At 41.8% G+C, this 17,111-nt stretch overlaps 1 protein-coding gene across 2 annotated transcripts in view; it reads left to right on the top strand.

Annotated features, from left to right (window-relative positions):
* Pdcd6ip (programmed cell death 6 interacting protein) overlaps positions 1 to 17,111 on the top strand; it is a 57,994-nt gene that overhangs the window by 12,111 nt on the left and 28,772 nt on the right. For both annotated transcript variants that reach the window (XM_006970267.4, XM_006970266.4), the window contains exons 2-6: positions 4,724 to 4,778; positions 5,947 to 6,016; positions 12,523 to 12,650; positions 14,552 to 14,705; positions 16,689 to 16,789. In XM_006970267.4, the coding sequence (XP_006970329.1) occupies positions 4,724 to 4,778; positions 5,947 to 6,016; positions 12,523 to 12,650; positions 14,552 to 14,705; positions 16,689 to 16,789 (508 nt within the window). The remainder of the gene's footprint in view (positions 1 to 4,723; positions 4,779 to 5,946; positions 6,017 to 12,522; positions 12,651 to 14,551; positions 14,706 to 16,688; positions 16,790 to 17,111) is intronic.

Raw genomic sequence — 17,111 nt, 5'->3', positions numbered from 1 at the left:
GGGAACACAGTATCACCACAACACATGAGAAATGGTGAGAGGCTTTGAAATATCAAAGACCGCCCGGTGACATACTACCTCCAGCAAAGCTACACCTCCTAAGCCTCCTAAACCTCACCAACTGGGGACAAGTGTTCAAGTGCCTGAGGCCATGGGGGACATCTCCTTCACTACCATGACAGTAAACCATCAAAAGGTTTTAATGCTTAAAATTTGTTCCTAGGGATGAGGGCATTTTCTTATATAACCCAGCCATGTCTTTCATAATTAGGAAGCTGGCTGACTTCATTTAATCTGTCCAATTTAAGTTTTGCTGATACTCCAGTAGTGAGGTTTACAGGTCTGGACCTGGTTTCCTTTCAGTTCATTGCTTCAATTACTAATGCCTCTTTAATGTCCTTCAGTCTGAACAGTTTTCCTTTTGTCTCACAACCATTTGTAATGGGGTCAGATTCCTTCTTCTGAGGTGCATGAAGATGTATACATAAAATACATGAACAATCCGGGCGGTGGTGGCGCACGCCTTCAGTCCCAGCACTCGGGAGGCAGAGCCAGGCAGATCTCTGTGAGTTCAAGGCCATCCTGGTCTACAGAGTGAGATCCATGACAGGCACCAAAGCTGCACAGGGAAACCCTGTCTCGAAAAAACAAACAAACAAAAAATACATGGATAAATAAATCTTTTTAAAAAATGCTAGGCTAGTGAACTACATCCTGCCCATGACCTTGGCATTTTTTGAAGAACACAGTTACTTTGCAGAATGTCCCTTGATAAGGTGTGTTCGTTCTCTCTCTCTCTCTCTCTCTCTCTCTCTCTCTCTCTCTCTCTCTCTCTCTCTCTCTCTCTCTCCTCCTCTCTCCCTCCTCCTCTCTCCTCCTCTCTCCTCCTCTCTCCTCTCTCCTCTCTCCTCTCTCTCTCCTCTCTCTGGAGACAAGGTTTCTCTAGGTAGCCCTGGCTGTCCTGTAACTCACTGTATAGATCAGGCTTATTTTGAACTCACAGAAATCCTAGGTGCTGTGATTAAAGGCACATGTCACCATTTCTGGCTCCCCGTGGTAAGGTTTTGTGTCAGATTTCCTTGTGGCTTGAATGGTTGTGTGCTGGTGGACCAGCGCTGCTTTCCAGGTATATTAGGAGGAGTGTAATGCCATGTGACAGCTTGGGTTTCTATTACTTGGTTAAGATACTGTTTGCCAGGTTCTGTGACCCTAGTTACTGAGTATGTGTACTCATTAATAAGTGCTTGTAGAGATTATTGCATCAAACTTTTATTACTATTTTATTACGGCCTCAAACTCTGATCCTCCTGCCTCTACCTCCCCAGTGCTGAAGTTACAGCTGTGCAACACTGCCTCTAATTTATATAATGCTAGGGATTGAGTCCAGGGATTTGTACATGCAAAGCTTTGATTATTTTTTGTATCCATTGATGAATATTACCACAACCAAATATACTGTAGGGAAAGATTTACTAGTTGGCATTGCACAGTATATAGAACTGTTTCTGGTCACCTGTTTCTTTACTTCAGAATACTGTTATTTTCTTCAGTGGATTGTGATTTGTCAGTGTGATTTATTTATTTGGTGTGTGGGTGCATATGTGCACGGGCCTGTGTGCATATGTGCACATTCACGTGGAGGCCAGAAGTCAACCTTGGGTGCCATTCTTCTAGTGCCACCCACATTATTCATTTTTCTTTTCTTTAAAATTTATTTATTTTTTTATTTTAAGCACATGGGTGTTTGCCTGCATATATGTCTGTGCACCACATTCATGCCTTGTGCCCAATGGAGACCAGAAGAGGGCACTCACTGCCCTGGAACTGGAGTTGAAGTTGTTTGTGAGCCACCATGTGGGTGCTTAATCAAACCCAAGTCCCCTCAAGAGCAATCAGTGCCTTAACTGCTAAGCCATCTCTCCTGACCTCAGCTTTGTGTCTTGAGACAGTCTCTCATTGGCTGAAGCTTCAGGGTCCCTAGGCTGAGGTTACAGTAGGGATCCCACTCCCCGTGTTTGCGTCACAGGCACTTTAATGACTGAGGCCTCTGCAGCTCCCGCTTCACTGTTTTCTGCACTTGACTGTTAGGCGCCCTTAAAACTAGCTCCTTGTGGCTCGTTGTGGTTTTTGTTTTTCATGTCTCTGTCACTTTTCAGCTTGAGTCTTTTGTTTTCCCAATTGCATTCATTTCTCTAAGGAGCACTGCTAGTGCGGGACATTATCAACAGGACACTAAGTGTGCTTCTTGTTCCTGTGAGGTGTCATTGTGCCCAGGCCCTCCAGCATATGTATTTAGGAAATGTATAATACACATTTTTAGTTGTTCTTGTTTATCTCTACGGCGCTACAAAAATGAGTTCACACTGATACTTCAAGTCCAGTCCAGAATGACAGACAGTTTGTTTCAGCCCTGCCCCTCCCAGTGTTTAGGATTCTTTCCTCTGACAGTGAGATAACTGGTTCCTATTAGCCGTATGTGTTTACAGAATGCTCAGGTCTTTCAGTTTGCAGTCAGACTTATTGCCATACCAGTCAGACATGTTGCTTTCTGCCTCTCTTGCCTTCTCGAAACCTTCCCCAGAAGTAATCACTGGAGAGTTAGTCATGATGAAGGTTAGGGTTTGTAGACAGGAATAAGTGAAGGGAGGAGGCCAGTCAGAAAGTATGACTTTGACTTTCCTCTGTTCTCTGATTGCTAGCTAAAGGCTCACCCTGAGCAGTGGCTTGGGCATGGGTCAGTTTGCTTCATTATGTGAGATGTTGGCTACTGTGTAGAACATACACTGCAGAGAACAAGAAAGAAGGCTTTTGGATTGGTATACCTGAAGTGGATGTGCTTTGTAAGCTTTTGGGAGCTGTGTGTGTGTCACTAATGGACATACCTAAAATGTCTGAAAGTCAGTAGATCTGTCGTTAACCAGTTGACCAGATACATGAACTTCTCTAATGGACATAGATACAGCCAACTGTAGTCAGAAGGTTTCTCTGGTCCTGCCAGGCCCCCACAGTCCTGTGGCCTGCTTATAAAATAATCTCTCAGAAGCTTACATTAATTATAACTGTTTGGCCATTAGCTCAGCCTTATTACTGACTAGCTCTTACACTAAAATTAACCCATAATTCTTATTTATGTTTAGCCACATGGCTTGGTACCTTTTCTGCCTTGACATCTTGTTTCCTCTGTGTCTGGCTGGTGACTCCTGACTCAACCCTTCCTCTTCCCAGAATTCTCCTTGCTTGCCCCGCCTATACTTCCTGCCTGGCTACTGGCCAATCAGTGTTTGATTAAACTAGTGTACAAGAGCACACATCAGTCAACCTTTTTAATTTTTAAAAAAAATTTATTTATTTTGTGCATGTTGGTGTTTTACCTGCATGTATGTCTGTGTGAGGGTGTCAGATATTGGAGTTACAGACAACTGTGACTGTTGGGAATTGAACCCAGGTCCTCTGGAAGTCAGTGCTCTTAACCACTGAGTCATCTCTCCAGCCCCCTTTTTAAAATTTTTAAAGGCTCCATGGCTGTTCTGAAACTCTGCCTCTGCCTCTGTCTCTCCAGTACTGGGATTAAAGGTGTGAGCTGTCACACCAGAACAAACATAGTCATCTTAATAAAGTATTTTAAGAAATACAAAGTTGTCAGGTGGTGGTATACACTTTTAATCCCAGCACTTGAGAGGCAGAGGCAGATGGATCTCTGTGAGTTTGAGGCCAGCCTGGTCTATATAGTGAGTTCAAGGATAGCCAGGGTACACAGAGAAACCCTGTCTTGAAAAACTGGGAAAAAAAATACAGAGTTTTCAAATAGGTGTTTATTTCCTTTTACTCAATAATACTAGATGGTTGTTTGTCTGTGGTAATGAGTATCCTTTTTCATCTTTAGTGTAGCTCTTCATTGTGCACAATTTATTGTGTGGTTTAATTGTTAAAGGACTGTGTTTAGTGACCTTACAGCAAATGGTTAAATTGGATTTGTGGGCCACTGTAGTTGGGGACAAATAGTGTCTTAGTATTGTATTGCTGTGAAGAAACACTGTGACCATGACAGCTCTTATAAAAGAAAACATTTAAATGGAGATTGCTTACAATTTCAGAGATTCAGTCCTTTATCACGATGGTGGGAATTATGGTACCAAGCAGGCAACCTGGTGTTGGAGAGCTAGCAGAGAGTTCTACGTCTGATCTGCAGGCAGCAGGAAGAGACACTGGCACTTACTTGGGCTTTTGAAACTCCCAAAGGGGGTGGGTGGGTGGGGGGCGCTGCACTTTTCCTTCAACAAGGCTACTACTCCAGCAAGGTCTCACCTCCTAATCTCTCTCAAGTAGTACCACTACTTAATGATAAAACATTCAAATCTGTGAGCCTGTGGGGACCATTTTCATTCAAACCACCATAAATAGTTATGGTATATTCTTTTAAAAAAGTTTATTATTTTGATTTTATGTGTTTGGGTGTTTTGCATGCATGTATGTGTACCATAAGCATGCCTGGTACCTACAGAGGCCAGAAAAGGATGTCAGAGTCCAGAATTCTCCTGGAACTAGAGTTATAGATGGTTGTGAGACAGCATGTGTGTTCTGGGTTGAACCCAGGCCCTCTGAAGAGCAGCCAGTGCTCTTAACTGCTGAGCCATCTCTCCAGCCCTTATATATATAAATCAGCTGGGCTCTTATAAATTTATGTTATTTTACCCTGCTAATAATTAATCTTTCTCTTTTTTAGATATTATGATCAGATTTGTTCCATTGAACCCAAGTTCCCATTTTCAGAAAATCAGGTAAGCTATTAGTTTTATTATAAAGTTGTGTGGTGATGGCAGGTCACTTCCTCCTCTTATGTGGTACCATTTCATTGAAGTCAATAATGTGTCTTTACTATGTTTAGGCTTTTGTGGAGTTTTATATAAATGAGAAGTCCTGAGATCTGTCTGATGTGAATCCTTGTCCTTCTGAAAATTCTCCTGAATTCCTCAGTCCAGAGTGTTAATCTGTATTTTATACCAATAGGATCTGTATATAGTTGGAAATAATCTGCTATTTTCCCCCTGGGCTTTTTTTTTTTTTAAAGAGGGCAGAGAGTTGAGACAAGGTCTCTCTACATAGCCCTGGCTGTCCTGGAACTTACTATGTAGACCAGGCTTGCCTTGAAATCAGAGATCCATATACTTCTGCCTCCTGAGTGCTGGGGTTAAAGGCCTGTGCTTGTCATGCTCACCTTTCTTTGGCTTTTACAAAATTGATAAGGAAGGTAATTATTCATTCAGTAAGTACTCTGTTTAGTGCTTTAAAAATTATTGGTATAAAATACACTTGTATTTTTAAGATATAAGAATGTCTTTAATATATAAGAATGTCAGCCTTACTTTGACTTTATGGGTAGTTGTTGAAAATGCTGATAGTTTCTATGGATTTATGTGGGAGACTTAATGAAAGTATTTAAAGTATGTAGTACTTCTAGATCTTAAATGGTAGAAGAAAAGTGCTTTGTGGGTCTGAAGAGATGGCTGAGCTATTAAGTGTTTACCTCTCTTGCCTAGGTTCCCAACCATCTATAATTCCACATTTGGGGATCCAATACTCTTTCCTGGATTCTAGGGCCCCTCCTCCTCTTCCTTTTTCTCTCCCCCTGACACATGAAAACAAAATTACTTTTAAAAAGCACTTATACATTTTTTTTTTTCTGAGACAGGATTTCTCTGTGTAGCCCTGGCTGTCCTGGAACTCGCTCTGTAGACCAGGCTGGCCTTGAACTCACAGAAATCTGCTTGGGTCTGCCTCCCAAGTGCCTGGCTTTAAATATCTTAATGCTAGTATTTTACAAGGAAAAAAAGTTCGTAGGAAGGAAAAGGGTCACTGGCTAGAGTGGCAGGTGCACAGGAGCTCTGTCCCTCTCCTCCCTGGGTTTTCTTCAGTATTAACAGGTTTGTTTCCTCTCCTTTATTCTAGATCTGCTTGACATTTACGTGGAAGGATGCTTTTGATAAAGGTTCCCTTTTTGGAGGATCTGTAAAATTGGGTATGTAATTTTTAATAAAAAATTATAGACTTGCCTTGAGCATTTTTACTGCTTTTAGATTTTTAAAGTTGCTGTCCTAATGACTCCTGTGAGTACTAAAGTTTTTCTTTTAAAAAAAATCTCGTTTTTTTTTTTTTAACTTCAATTTCTAATCCAATGTAATTTCAAAATATTTGCAGAGCCCATGCCTTGCCAGGCACTGTCCTAGTTACAAAGATGCATAAGGCATTTGTGTTCAGTTTGGTTGTGAAGATAGTTATCTCTGAAATGTACTATGTATACATATGTGTAGAATGCACCACGAATGATGTTTTGATCCATGAGAGACTACATGTATGATGGTGGCCACATACGATTGTTGTCTGGTGATACTGTACTTGTCTTACTTTGTGTAACTACATGCACAACAATAAACATGTTCTCCAGAACATGTTGAAGTCACTGAGGCATGGCTATAAAATCTCATGGGAGTATAGATGAGCAAGAAGTTAATTCTACCTGTAGAAAGCAAGCAACAAGTTAGGTTTTGAAGAATGAGTTTGTGCAAACATAACCAAGGTCAGAAGGTGAGGGCATTTTGATCAGACAGTACAAGCCTTAGTTTCCTCATCTGAAAAACGGAAATAATATTTACTTGAGGGAGATACTGTGTGGGTTAAAAGAGTGAAATGTTTCAAGTCTTTAAACAGTGTTCATTAAGTATTAATTGCAGTGAATAATAAGTAATCATGTTGTTACTATGTATAAGCTATAGTATATTTGTATATACACATTATATGATGTCCATATTTTTATAAACATATTATATGATGTGTGTATATTTTATATAGTAGATATACATTATATAAGATACAGCAGCTAGTCAGTGGGGGGTCCTTTAATCCCAGCACTTGGGAGGCAGAGGCAGGTGAATCTCTGAGTTCGAGGTCAGCCTGGTTTACATAGTGAGTTCCAGGACAGCCAGGGCTACACAGAGAAACCCTTCTCAAAAACAACAACAACAACAACAAAAGATACAGAATATACTAAATAGCTTGTAAGATGTGTGTGTGTGTGTGTGTGTGTGTGTGTGTGTGTGTGTCTATGTGTATATAGATATACTTAAGTAAATATATGTGTATATCTTATGTATAGGTGAGAAAATAGGAATGTTATAACATTATATAATGTGTTCTATATAAGATGTGATCAATGTAATAATTGTTGTTATGGCTAGAAACCATAGGTTGAATTGGATTTTGGAAGGTGATTGTAATGGAACAAAGATTGTGAAGAGGTACAAATGTGCTGTTGAATTTGTACTTTCACACTTATGTATTAATAGCCAGTCATTATTGTACCCAGGGCTTCATATGTATTATGTTGCTAAAGTCCCCAGGAACCCAATCAGGAAAGGCACTTTCATTGCTAGTTGAGTATATTTGGCTTGGGAAGGTTAAGTGACTTGTGAAGGGTATGTGGCTAGGCTTTAAAGGAGCTGAGATAGGAATGCAGAGAGCCTGCCTCCAGGACTAGAGAAACAGACCATTTGAGAGATCTGTGAGATGGTGAGACTAGACTAGGTAGTGGGTATGGTCAGAGAAGGATTGGGCTTGGAAGGAATTCTGAGAGGTAAAGTTGACAGGCTTTATTGCCTGTCAGAGGGATGAGGAGGAGATAAGGGTTGACCCTGAGATTTGACCTGTTGGATATTTAGTTTTTGATAGGTTGAATTTGGCATTTAGGCTACTTCTGTGTAAGCATCTCTCTGACATTTGGAAATAGTAGATTTGAAGTGTAGAAGAGAGAGAGAGTTCTAGATTTGGTAACAGTTACTCATTGATAAACATTCATTTCCCTTCGACAGATTATAGGCAAAAGCATGCAGGAGCCAGAAGTAGGGTGAAGTTGAGAAAAAGCATTTGGACCATGGAGGACCAGGAAAAAACATGATCATGCAAGTGAATGGTGGTCCTGACACTTGGTTCCATGCTAGAACAGTTGGGGGGCATGTTAAAGGTGGATATGCAGTAGAGTATGCCTGGTGCCACAGAAAGGAAATGTTGGGGTGGGGATGATGCAGGCTGAGGCACTGACAGTCAAGTGGAGTTGAAACGGCATGGATTTGGTAGGGGAACGTCTGGAAGAAGCCAGATTGTCAGGTAGAGGCGGGGTGGATGGAGGGTGTGTGTGAGGAACTGTAATCTGCAAGTGTAGCTTTCTTGTGTCAGAAAATTTACAGGCTTGAGGGCCAAGGCGACACTGTGGAGAGTTGGGAGCCAAGGTGAAGAAAAGGATTTTTAGTGCTGTTGTGACTTAGCTGATTGGCAGCTCAGAGTCAGGAGCTGATGGCAGGGGACGAGGAAAACGTCAGTGAGATGGTTGGTGGGAGGCCAAGGGAGAGCGTAACTAAATACAGGAGGGAGGCAGAGGTGCTTTTTTGTGTTTTGACAGGCCTCACTGTGTAGACCAGGCTATGTAGTGAACTTAGGGTCATTTCTAGTAGCTAACATTAGAAATTGAATGTCCTTCCTTCAACAGTCTCTTACTGCACTTTTGCCAGACTCTGGTGTTATTTTAGAAGAATAAGTGATCACTCTGACATGTATGTGGTGACATGTTAAACTGTGCCCATGGAATACTGAATTCAGCAGCCTGCATCGTACAACTTTAGGACCCTTTGCTTTGGGCTCCTAGAGACACTTGGTAAAGAACCAGTTCCAACTCCTCCTTGAAGCTTGCATCCAGATAGCCTGAGCAGGTGCAGTGGCAATTTGCAAAAAGCTATGTGTGAGCACATCTGTAGTTACTTAATGAAAATAGAAAAAACTTTATTTTCAAGAGGTAAGATAGTAGGTGATTTAAATTTTATTTTCTTTTTAACAGTTGTTTGACTTTTTGAAAACATTATTTATCCACCCACCCATCCATCCATCCATCCATCCATCCATCCATCCATCCATCCATCCATCCATCCATCCATCCATCCATCCATCCATCGGGATAGGGTTTCTTTGTATAGTCCTGGCTGTCCTAGAACTTGCTCTGTAGACCAGGCTGGCCTCAAAAACTCACAGATATCTGCCTGCCTCTGCCTCCCGAGTGTTGAGATTAAAGGTGTTCACCACCACCACCACTGCTTGGCAGAAAAATTTTTTATTTATAACTGAGTTCTTTTCTTTTTTTTTTTTTTTTTGTTTTGTTTTGTTTTGTTTTGTTTTTTTTTTTGAGACAGGGTTTCTCTGTGTAGCTTTGCGCCTTTCCTGGAACTCACTTGGTAGCCCAGGCTGGCCTCGAACTCATAGAGATCTGCCTGCCTCTGCCTCCTGAGTGCTGGGATTAAAGGCGTGCGCCACCACTGCTCGGCCCTGAGTTCTTTTCTTAAACTTAGTATAGAAGAAGAGATTATGGCAAACAAGAACAGAGTTGGATGCTAGGAAAGAACGTGCTCTATGGAAAAGGGAGAATAAAATATTTATTTTTTAAAAAGCTGGTTTGTTTAGATGTTATAGGAGATATCACAAAGTTAGAAAAATATAAGGCCTAATCACAGAAACAAAAGGTAATCTGTAATTTCTGAGCTATGAGGTAGTATAAAAATAAAATGGCAGATGACAGCCTGGGGTAAAGATATTATGAGAAACACAACAGCATTTATTGCTGGTCCTTTTAGTTGCAGCACTTGATTCTTCAGCTCTAAGAAGTTAATTTTTTTTTTTCTATCACCCCACCTCCCACCCCTTGGATTCTTTATTAGTCAGAGTTTGGTTGTTCTGAGTCCAGGCACAACTTTTTGTCCCCTTTTTTTTTTTTTTAAAGAAAATGCTGTGATCAAGTTTTAGAGTTATTTTACCCAATAACTTAAAAAACATCCTGTTTGGATTTGATCATGGCCACCATTCTATAGCCCCAGAACTTGGGAGGGGGAGGCAGGTTGATCAATTTTAGCTTGGCCTTGGCTAACCTGGTTACCCTGAAATGACAACAGCAATAACTGTACTGTTTTTTGCATGTACAGCCTTAAGGTTTCTTTCAGGATGTTAAATCTGATCTTTGACTTGTTGGAATTGCCGACATTTATTCTGGGCTCAGGTTTTAGTTTCCTTTCTTCTGAGATAGTGTCTTACGTAGTCTAGGCTGGCCTGAACTTCTTATGTAGCCAAGGAGGACTCTGAAGCTCTGATTCATCTGCCTCCATTTCCCAAAATGCTGGGAATACAGATGTGCACACCATGTTACCTTGGTCATTTATTTTTTCTCAGGACTTCCTCACAATATTTATTATTTTTGAGTTACTTTGTTTTCTTATAGTTAATTAGAATGCAGATTGGAGCAGTTGGTGTGTCTGCTGAGTGAGTGAAGAGGAGATCAGAATGGGTTTGGGAACAAATAGAGAACTGGCTGCTTGCAGAGAGGCACTGACTACTTCCTGGTTCTACTGTGTGGAGTAGACAGCTGTCGTACTGCTCTGGTTCTCTGAGATGGACTGTGCATTATTCTATGTTGGAAGCCTTCTGAGTGTTTGGCTTGGTGATCAGTGTCTGGTGAACTAGATACAAGATGTTGAGTTACACTATGACTAAATTTTACAAGTAACTGGGAGCTATTGTAGATTAAAAGAATTATTTCTAATTGTGATAAAATACACACAATCTACCATCTCAATCATGGTAAGTGTACAGTTTCAAATAGTATTAATTATGCTTACTGTTCTGGTTAGGGTTACTAATGCTGTGATGAAACACTGTGACCAGAGCAACTTGGGGAGGAAAGGGTTTATTTCAGCCCACACTTCCAGGTTACAGTCCATCACTGAGGGACGTCAGGGCAGGAACTCAAATGCAGGAACGTGGAGGCAGGAGCTGATGCAGAGGCCATGGAGGAGTGCTGCTTACTGGCTTGTTCCTCATGGCTTGTCCAGGATCATCAGCCCACAATGGGCTGGGCCCTCCCCATCAATCACTAAGAAAATACATTACAGGCTTGCCTACAGGTTCCTTTTGTGGAGGCATTTTCTCAGGTGAGGCTCCTCCTCTCCGATGACTAGCTTATGTCAAACTGACATAAACTAGCTAGCATCCTTACAGCCTTCTGCAGTCATCGTACCATCTGGTTTTAAAGCTCTCTCATCTTACAGAACTGAAATTGTACTCATTAAACAGTAACTTCGCACCCCTCTCTTCCTCTTCCTGCCAGCTTCTGGCAGACATGTTAATCCTCTTGTCTCCGTATTTTACTGTTCTAAGTACTGCATATAAGTAGACTTACATGTCGGTCTTTTTTTTTTTTTTTTTTTTTTGGTTTTTCGAGACAAGGTTTCTCTGTGTTGCTTTGCACCTTTCCTGGAACCCGCTTTGGAGACCAGGCTGGCCTCGAACTCACAGAGATCCGCCTGGCTCTGCCTCCCGAGTGCTGGGACTGAAGGCGTGCGCCACCACCGTCCGGCTTTAACCATTTTGAAGTACGTGTTTTTTAGTAGTGCGAGGGTACATTCACACTGTAAATAGATCTCCAAAACCGAAGTGCTGATTAAACAGCAGCCTCCTGGCCCTGTCTTTGGTACCCGCTGTCTGTGAGTCACTTAAGTATTTGCTGTAAGTGAATCCTAGTCTTTCATGATGCTTATTTCACTTAATGTAATGTCCTCAAGGCTTACATGTAGGTTCCTTCCTTGGAAGTTGACTAATAAATACTTTATTGAATGTTCATACATTATTTTGTTTACACATCCATTGGTTGGTGGTCACTCAGGTTTCTATTTGAGTGGTGCTGCCATGAACAGAAGTGTAGAAATTCCTTGATGAGACTCTGCATTCTTTTTGGCATATACCCAGGAGAGGAATTTCTGGGTCATACGAATCATTTTAAGTGTTTGAGGACCCACACATTATTTCCTATAGAACTGCAGTATTTTGTATTCCTTCAAGTAAAGGTTACAGTTTATCTCTGTCATCATCAACACTTGTTCATTTCTTTTTTAAAATTAAATAGTTATGCTGATGGATGTAGGTTGTATAGATTCATCATCAGAGAGAGGGGGGTCTGGAAGACCATCAAAGAAGCACTGGTACGCTTATGTTGATGTAGGGGCTGGTGTGTGCGTGCGCACATGTGTGCTCGTGTGTGTGCTCGTGTGTGTGTGTGTGTGTGTGTGTGTATGTGTGTGTGTGCATGTGCATGCATTGTTGGGGGAAGATAAAAATTTGAGAGGCCATGGAAAAGTGGTAATGATTTATTTGAATTTAAGTAATTAAGTGAGAAATAACACAAAAATAAGTTTTACAATTTGAACCTGACTATAGAAAAATGTGGGAACAAAGAGAAGGAGAGAAAGAATAACTTATTCATCTTTTGAGATTTTGATGATGGACATAATGTGGGAATATGGGCAGTCGGCCTGCAATAGGTGAGAAGGCAGGTCTTGGGAGAGCCCCTGGGATAGAGGCCATGGTATTTCTCATTGAAATGTTGTTTTCTTTAGAAGAAAAATAATCTGATACACTTTTCCTTCTCAATTTTTTTTACAGCTCTTGCAAGCTTAGGATATGAGAAGAGCTGTGTGTTGTTCAATTGTGCTGCCTTAGCTAGCCAGATTGCATCAGAGCAGAACCTGGATAATGATGAAGGATTGAAAACCGCTGCTAAGCAGTACCAGGTATGCAGAAAGCAGTTCCTACACAGGGATGCATGCTGGGTTCCAGGAGTGTTGGCATTTAGATGATGGCTGCTGCCTCCTTCATGACAGACACTCTGCAGTCAGCTGATCCTCGAGTCCTTCAACACCTCAGCACTAAAGCACTGCTCCATTGCCCATGTCTGCTTTTCCTCACTGTGTACTCCCACCCAGCCCCTAGCACAGTGCCTGGCACACAATAGAGGCTCAATGAATGTTGATGGGACAACAACGATGAAATATGTGGGGCGAATGCCATACATCTGTGGAAAACCTCCTATAAGTAAATGACTTCATTCAAAAATGGGTAGACATTGTATGTGTGTTTTCTCAGAGTGAGGCACATCCAAAATTCCAGTGGTTTGGCAAAATTAAGAACTTTTGGCCAGAAGTAAGTTAACTGTAGACTGTGGAGAAGTTGTGTTTAAATGTGGTCAGGCCTGGACTGTTCTTAGGATAGTTTCCCACCTTCGGGACTAATCATCGGCTAACAGGGCATGCTGTTTTGTGGCACTTTATTATTTACTCAGTTTTTATTTATTTTTTGTTTCAGATAAAAGAACAATGTGATATCTTTTTCAAAGTTTTATTTAAAAAGTGTGTGTGTCTATTAGTATGGCTGAGCATGTGTGGAGGTCAGAGGACAACTTGTGGGAGTGGATTCTCCTTCCACCATGTGGGTCCTGTGGCTTGAACTCAGGATGTGAGGCTTGGTGACAGGCACTGTTCCATATTGAGCCATCTTGCTGGCCCTGTGATAGTCTTGTTAACACAGTGACTTTGAGTTTTGTCTGTGTGGTCTACCAAGCTAACTCACTTTAAAATTCCAGATTGACTTGACTTTTTTTTTTTTTTTTTTATTTTCTCAACTTGCTTTGTTTCATAAAAGTAATTTTAGTTGTAACCTCAACACAATAAAATTGGGAAGAAGAATATAAAGGGGGCATTTCACTAGGAAGTTGTAAATGCCAGATGAAAATGTCTGTCAGTGTCATCGCTGGCCTTAGAGTGTGCCGTTTGGGGTGTCTCCTAAGCCCAGTGTGCTTATTTGAAAGGTGACTTTATTTGGATAAAGGCAAGGACATTGTTGTACTAAAGACAAATGAGTAGAGGCTGGAGGAATGTCTCAGTCAATGAAGAAAGCACTTGCCTTGTAAGCCCAAGGACCTGGGTTTTGATCCCCAAAGTGACACGGTAGATGCTGGGTTTGGAAGTGTATGCTTGTAATCGATTCCCTAGGACTTGCTCACCAGCCAGTCTAGCCTCTGAGGTGAGCTTTGGACCAATGAGAGACCCTGACTCAAAGGAAGTGGGTGGAGGTCCTGAGGGATGACACCTGGGGTTGTCCTGGCCTGCAAGCATGCGCTCGCGCTCTCTCTCTCTCTCTCTCTCTCTCTCTCTCTCTCTCTCTCTCTCTCTCTCTCTCTCTCTCTCTCTCTCTCTCTGCCTGGCCTGCAAGCATGCGCTCGCGCTCTCTCTCTCTCTCTCTCTCTCTCTCTCTCTCTCTCTCTCTCTCTCTCTCTCTCTCACACACACACACACACACACACACACACACACACACACACACACACACACAGAGCCACTTGAATAGTGTTTTATCTCTTCATCCGTTAGGTAAGTTTTAAAGAAGTGTATCTAATAAATTAATGCTGACTGCCTTTGGCCACTCTCTTACTTGACTCTCTCCTGTAGTTTGCTTTGAATCTTTGTGAAACTTTTTGTTGCTCTAGAATTGTGGTGAGGCCCCTGTCTGTGAATGAGATGATCTCAGTATGGGAATGGACATGATGTCACTGTCCTCTCAGTCGGCCTGTAGATGTTTGTGTGTAACCGTAGAAATTAAGTCTCAATGGTAAAGAAATTTTTTTCTCTCCTTCTAGTTTGCTAGTGGTGCCTTTTTACATATTAAAGACACAGTTTTATCTGCCTTAAGTCGAGAGCCTACTGTGGACATATCTCCAGATACTGTTGGGACCCTCAGTCTTATTATGCTCGCCCAGGCTCAAGAAGTATTTTTCTTAAAAGCCACAAGAGGTAACTACAATTTCTTGTTTACTGTGTTACATGTGAAAACAAGTGCTAGGCTTTTATACCAAGATAATGACTGGCTCATAGTATGTTCCATGTAGGTAGGGTGAGAAGAGGTCTTTGAGTAGTCAAGCTTTCTTCAGAGGGAGAGTTACTGGAGGAAGAGGGAATGCTTCACGTGGCAGTGGCTGGTGGCCTGGGTGTGGGATGGCTATGGGATCACTGCATTTGAATTACTTTGTTAAGAATCATTTCCTTTAAGATTTGATTTAAGTGTGTATTCAGGTGTCTGTGCCCTGCAGGTGAAAAAAGAGCTTGGGTCTCCTGGGCCTAGAGTCACAGGCATTGTGAGCTATTTGATGTGGGCGCTGGGATTCGAACTCTGTTCTTCATGATTGAGCAGCAAGTGCTCTTAACCATTGAGCTACCAAGAAGGGCTTCTTTTTTTTTTTTTTTTTGGTTTTTCGAGACAGGGTTTCTCTGTGTAGCTTTGCGCCTTTCCTGGGACTCACTTGGTAGCCCAGGCTGGCCTCGAACTCACAGAGATCCGCCTGGCTCTGCCTCCCGAGTGCTGGGATTAAAGGCGTGCGCCACCACCGCCCGGCAAGAAGGGCTTCTTTAAGGCAGTCCTGTTTAAAATAGACTTAAGTGACAAGAAGAGCTATTCAGGCACTATCCTTGGTGACTAGGGAGAAGAACAGTGAAGGTATGTAAGTCAGTGTGAGAGATATAGACTGAATGTCTAAACACAGAGAAATTGAAACTGTGGAAGAATTGTAAACACAACTTTTTTTTTTTTCTAAAAAATGGCAATTTAGTTGGGTATGGTGGCTCATGCCTGTAATCCCTACACTTGGGAGGCCAATACAGGGTGATTGCCATGATACTGAGGTAATGCTAGGGTACCTATAGAGTTTCAGACTAGCCTGGCAACAGTCTGAAACCCTGTCACAAACAAACATACACACGCCAAATTCTGTATGTGGTGACTCATACCTATAATCAAAGCAGTTAGACTTCGGCTGAGTTGGAGCCATCCTGGGCTACAGAGTGAGACTGTACTTCAGAAAATGGTGGGATTGGGGAGGAACATTCCCCTTTTGACTGCAGTGTAGTGTTTTCTGGAGTATTCACAGAGCTCATAGCACCCCTGTGTTGGGGTAATCCCCACACTCGAGAATAACTAATGTCACGTCACCTCCTTTCTTCTGCTGCACCTGCCAGCACATTTACTTATGTAGCCTGGGCTGGCCTGGAACTTGCTATGTAGCCAAGGATGGCTTTGAATTTCTGATCCTCTGGATTTAGGCACAAAGTACTAGGGTTACATATATAGGCTTGCATACCATGTTTTGCTACCTGTGGAATACTTTTTGTGTAGACGTTTCAATTTCATCAGTGGGGATTTCTTTAGACAGATGTGTAAATTTTACTTTTGTCTTTTTTTTTTTTTTTTTAAATATGTGTGGGTGTGTGGTTGGTTGCTCTATGCATGTGCACCAGTTGTGTGCTTGGTACTATTGGGGGCCAAAAGAGGGCATCAGATTCCCTGGAACAGGAGTTAGACAGGTGTGAGCTGCCATGTGGGTGCTGGGAACTGAAATTAGGTCCTCTGGAGGAGCTGTCTGTGCTCTTAACCGCTGAGCCATTGCTCCAGTCCCAGGTGTGTCTATGCCGAGCCATGTATCGGGTTATTTCATTTATTTTATTATTATTATTTTATGTGTGTGTGTGTGTGTGTGTGTGTGTGTGTGTGTGTGTGTGTGGGATGGGAGAGAATGCAGGTGCATGTGTGCCATGGTGCTTGTGTGGAGGTCAGAGGGCAACTTGGAGGATTTGTTTTTCTCCTTCAAATGTGAGTTCTGGTGATGGGATGCAGGCTATCTAAGTTGTGCAGTGTGTACATACCTTTACCTGCTGAGGTTTGTTCCTGGCCCTTGTCTCATGTACTTCAGTTACAATGATCATTTAACTAACATTTTATTCCAGATAAAATGAAAGATGCCATCATAGCTAAGTTGGCAAACCAGGCTGCAGATTACTTTGGTGATGCTTTCAAACAGTGTCAGTACAAAGATACTCTCCCCAAGGTCAGTTACTGTCTTCATGGACACTTGGTTATTTTATTTTGCATGCGGGAATATTTTTATGGGTGGCAAACAAGTTGAAAAGTATGTTTTAACAAAGAAATCTGGTATTTTAATGAAATATTTGAAGAATAGTTTTTAGAATATTAAGTTTTAAGATGCATGAACTGTTCTTTTAGGGGATGTCTTTCTATTTACTCTTCACTAAATTTATTTTTCTGAGCTAAAACTCTTGTGGAAATCTCGAATCATCTGTCCTCCATCATTGTGTCGTCCTGATTGTTGGTAGTGTGGGAAGAAACATGGGTGTGGAACGTGCTGATGA

The sequence above is a fragment of the Peromyscus maniculatus genome, chromosome 7 (assembly GCF_049852395.1).
Source record: "Peromyscus maniculatus bairdii isolate BWxNUB_F1_BW_parent chromosome 7, HU_Pman_BW_mat_3.1, whole genome shotgun sequence".
NCBI lineage: Eukaryota > Metazoa > Chordata > Mammalia > Rodentia > Cricetidae > Peromyscus > Peromyscus maniculatus.
This window is presented reverse-complemented; position numbering and strand designations above follow the sequence as displayed.